We start from the raw sequence: 4,988 nt of genomic DNA on the forward strand, positions 1-4,988 counted from the left end.
AAAGATGTGGAAACAACCCAAGTGTCCATCAATACATGAGTGGATTAATAAAATGTGGTATATGTATACCATGGAGTACTATTCAGCTTTAAGAAACATTACTTTTTAATCCATAGTGTTGCTACTAACATGCCAGTATATATGAGACTATTCAGATTTGGTAACTGTATGAAAGTCTATCTGAAATATTTCACATCCTATCCGTGGTAATTATTTACATTGGACTATAATGTCATGTTTAAAGGCATATTCCACATCCAGAATTTTATTTGATATTGGTGATAAAATTGAGGTTTTAAAAATTCTAAAATTAGTAGTATCTACATTATAAAAGTTGCAAGGCCCTGTTGTAAGCAACGTCTATGAAACAGCTGTAAAAAATAGAATGTATTTGGAGGTGGAAATTATATGTATATAAAAATATACATACATATTAGACAATTGTATACAAGGCTAAGCCTCTGGTTATTGAAGAATTTGGTTCATTACACCACAGTCCACTGATTTAATGCCTTTACCAGTGAGAAAAAAATAGAAATTGTGATGCTTCTATAGAGAGTCTTAGTGAACCACTTTTATTCGGTATCAACTATTTTTTTTCACAATTTTGTGGGACACAAAAATCATAGACAACAGAGGGACATGAACATAGTATGATTGTGAGCAAAGTTTATCAGTGACCATGTTCAATCTGAATTGTGCAAAATGACTAAGCAGATTTCATTGCAAATTAGGTAAAATACATAGACTTTAATTTTTGAACATTTTGCTACAAGTAGAAATTGTTTTAGGAGAATAAAATATTAAAAAGCAATGTTTTCTTATAAATAAATATCAATTCTAAGTGTGTTTAGTTGATATAAATATATTAAATATGCAGCTGCTTTTTGTATCTATCATAGAATTATGATTGTAACTTTCCAAATTAAATTTGCTAATATGCACTGCTTGTAAAATTGAATGACCTACCCGCCTAACATTATTCTGTACTTCTGAGTGATTTATTATTTAATAACAAATTATTGAGAATAATAGTTTGAAAATCATGCATTTTATGTTTCACTTATGTTTTTCTAAATGCATTTGAATATATTTTAGAATCTAGTTGTTCAGTTTTTCTGTACACATTTATATATGGTAGTCTGTGGGCTTCAGAAGAGATATTTTGAAAAAAAGGTTGGAAAGAGGTATAAGTTATTTTTTCTTATTATGTGGCCCCCAAAATAAGGAAATCTTAATTTCAGGGGGAGAATTTGAGATGTTTAGTCAACACACTAGACAGTATGTGTTATGTATTTTTTCTCCAAAATGTGAGTCAATTCCTTTGTGTCTAGTATTTGCTGTATTTCAATTAAACTGTATACTGCCATAATATATAAAGATAAGTAAAGACATGGATTATTATGGTATAAGAAACAATAATTTCAGTAGCTTAAAGATAAATGATTTGAATTTAGAAACTCTAATATTTTTATAAAATTATTTTAATTTATGTAAACTACAAAAGGGAGATCCAAGGAAAGCATCACTATTATTTTTTTCTTTAATATACAATATTTAGCAACTCTACATTAAAGGGAGTCTTGATACACGATTATACAAGTTGAGAAGTACGTTATTGTTTTAAAGGTATTTCTAAAAGCCATTTGTGTGGTAATTTAAAAGAGCAAGAACTTCCATAAAAGGTATTTAAAATCGCTAATTTTAAGTGTGAGGATTCATATGAAATATCATTTTTACCTTAGTGAGATAAGCATATAATGCTTAATAGCATTATAAAAAAGACTTAAAAATTAATAGTTCTTTTCTAATCATAAATATAATACATGCTCATTACATTATTGGGAAAAAAATAAGAAAGCACAAAGATTCATATGATTATTCCTCTTAACTACAATGCCACTAATAGTGCTGGTAACATTTGCTATGTATACATCCTTTCATTTCTTCCTCTACCACTCTTTCCTCCCAAAATAGTTGTGTTTTTTTTTTTCCTCAATATGTACTCTTAAAACTTAATATTATTTGAAAACAAATACGGTTAGGGAGAAGAGTTGAAACAACTATATTTTGTTTTGACTGGATAAATAAGGTTTAATATAAATAGCAAAAAAAAGTTATAGATGCATTTTGGATAAATAAATGAAATTCTTAGTTTTCTTGCAAGGCCAGGGCAACAAGATAATTCAAGTTTCAAAAGCATACTTCCAATAAATGGAAGTTTAATCTTCAATTTTAAACTCCTGTGGGAGTTCTTGAATCATATTGATTGGATTTTAGTTCCTACCTCAGGAGATGAATTGGTCGAATTTAGGATTTAATTGAATTTAGAGTTATAATGGATCTCTTCTTTCTTAGTATACTTTCTTTTTTAAAACAAAAATTTAGCTGGGTGTGATGGTAGACACTTATAGTCTGTGCTACTCTAAAAACTCAAGCAGAAAGATCACGAGAGCCCAGGAGTTTGAGGCTGCAGTAAACTATGATCAGGCCACTGTGCTCCAGCCTAGGCAACAGAGTGAGACCCTGTCTCTTAAAAAAAACAAAACATTAAATAAGTAAATAATAAACAGAATAAAGAAAAACATCTAAAAAACACTATGATTGATACACTTGGAAAACATGAAAAAAATCAGGGGACCATGACATTAAAGAATCGTTGCTATATTATTGCCATCCCACGTACCATTAGTTGTCAAATCAAGAATTACCTTCAACTGCCCAATATAAATTTAGTTACATAAATTGTGAATTTTATTTAAAGTAGATGATTTTAATTCAGTTGTATTTAAAGGCACTTATTCTGTTCTTTATTTTACTTTATTAAATTTCAAAATATCAAGGGAGTACAAATGTTTTGGTTACATGGATAGCTTTTGTAATGCTTGAGTCATATTCTTGTTCTTTAAATGTATATTTTAAGTATTGTCTGTGGGAAAGCCCCAGGATAATCTCGAATCACCACAACATTGAGGGAATGGGAGGGGGTGGGTATGAAGGGAGGTTGGTTAACAGCTAAGGACCTACAGTTGGATAGAAGGAATAAGTTCTAATGTTTGATCACAGAGTAGGGTGACTAAAGTTGACAACAGTGCATCATATATTTCAAAATAGCTAGAAGAGAGGGCTTGAAATGTTCCCAACATATAGAAATCATAAATACTCGAGGTGATGAATACCCTAAATAACCTTGACTGATCATAACATGTTCGATGCATGTAACAAAATCTCACATGTACCCTGTAAGTATACACAAATATTATGTTATCAGTAAAAAATTGAGGAAATGAGATGTTAGTTGTAATGTGAATAATATCATGAGGATTTAATGTGAATGCTAATACCTGAATGCAAATTCATGTATCCAGTGCCATCATGGGACTATATTTAAAAATATTCTCATAGATATATTTTTCAAAGAATGTTCATTTGGCAAATGAAGAAGCGAATGTGAAAATATCTGTTGGCACACATTGTAATATTCTGTTTATTATATCTATCTTTTCCTATATAGCCTGAAAAAAATGAGAGTGAGCCAGGCAGCCAGAGAATAAAACCTGTGTTTATCGATGACGCTAATTTTGGACGACAAATATCTTACCAGCACGCAGCAGTCCATATCCCCACTGACATCTATGAGGGCTGTAAGTAAAAGAATATTAACAACCGTTGGAATACTGCGTTCTCACCTATCATATGTATCCCGTATTTGGGGAGGAAAAAGAGCAAACGTGACATTTTTATTTGCATGTCATATAAGAGTCTGCGGTAAACTCTGATTTACGTAAAAGAATAAATCTGATTTTCATGAACAGTTTATGATCATATGGTCTCACTACATGAATATTTCTAGGAGATTTTACATCCATGGAGATGTCCTTCTAATCTATTGTTTAGTAAACAATTGTGCCTTCCCAGTTGACATCAATAACTTGCGAAGTATATAGATACATTCTTTAAAGCTCGGAACTACGCAGCTGTGTTACATACACAGGCATGCAACACATATTCTTACACAAACTGATAAAGGGATATGGTTGTACATTTTCAGTTCTCTCCAGTTCTTACCGCTTCTTATCATGTCAGTCATTCTCTTCCATCTCTCTGCCTTACCCTGGGATATAGGTAAAAGGTAGTACCTTTCTTCCAGTATATTGTGGGCCCCAGGCAAAAAGAAGCATTGAAGGGAAAGGAACAAGCAATAGACCTAATGCAATGGAAAACCATAGACTGGAAGTTGCGGTTGTGAGGAAGGCATGGGAATAAGGTATTTGGGAAGGTACGAGGAAGAAGCTTATGCCAGTGACTTTCTCAGAGATGCCCTATGCATTCATCAGGACAGAGCCTGAGGAGTCTAACTGGGACTCTCTAAGGACAGCCTAATCATCTGTGAGGATGAACTGTGACCCCGGAAGCAGGGTCTTTGTTCAGTCTTCCATGTTATTTATTGTCTAGCCCATCCCTCCACCTTCCTCTTATGCCTTGCACCCTGCTTTCTCACATAGTAAAGAATAATGGGAAAGAACCACTTGAGACTTTAAAAAAACATGTTTCTTTTATTTCTCTTAATTAGGCTGTAGAGTGTATCAGGTATTCAGAGTATCCAGACAGCTGGGTTCTAGAACCAAACTGCCAGAGTTCAAATCTAAATTTTAGCAGGGCTATTTCCTTGGACAAATCCTTCAACTTTCTGAGTAAGCATTTCCTCATCTGTAAAACTGAGATAAGATTAGTATCCGAGGTCCTTTGAGGATAAAGTAAGTTAATGTATTTAAGTTCCCTTAGTAGTGCCAGACTCATAGTAAGTGCTATATAAGTGTGTGGTGTTGTTACTAATTACAATTAAAGCTTATTTAGACCCACAAGATTAAGTAAAGGGACTCACATTGTAAATTAATTTTTATCTTTGGATTCACCCTTAGAAATTATTTATTGTCGAAGAGGAAATTTCTAAATACCATGTATGTTTCCTTTCATAACATAAATTT

General features: G+C 32.3%; 1 protein-coding gene across 1 annotated transcript in view; it reads left to right on the plus strand.

The window, feature by feature from the left end:
- Positions 1-3,569: 3,569 nt before the first annotated feature.
- Positions 3,570-4,988, plus strand: part of LOC105811015 (voltage-dependent calcium channel subunit alpha-2/delta-1-like) — a 197,665-nt gene continuing 196,246 nt past the window's right edge. Inside the window, exon 1 of the mRNA XM_012645097.1 lies at positions 3,570-3,644. Coding sequence (XP_012500551.1) covers positions 3,570-3,644 — 75 coding nt within the window. The remainder of the gene's footprint in view (positions 3,645-4,988) is intronic.

The sequence above is a fragment of the Propithecus coquereli genome, unplaced genomic scaffold, assembly GCF_000956105.1.
Source record: "Propithecus coquereli isolate 6110/MARCELLA unplaced genomic scaffold, Pcoq_1.0 Scaffold226, whole genome shotgun sequence".
Lineage (NCBI taxonomy): Eukaryota > Metazoa > Chordata > Mammalia > Primates > Indriidae > Propithecus > Propithecus coquereli.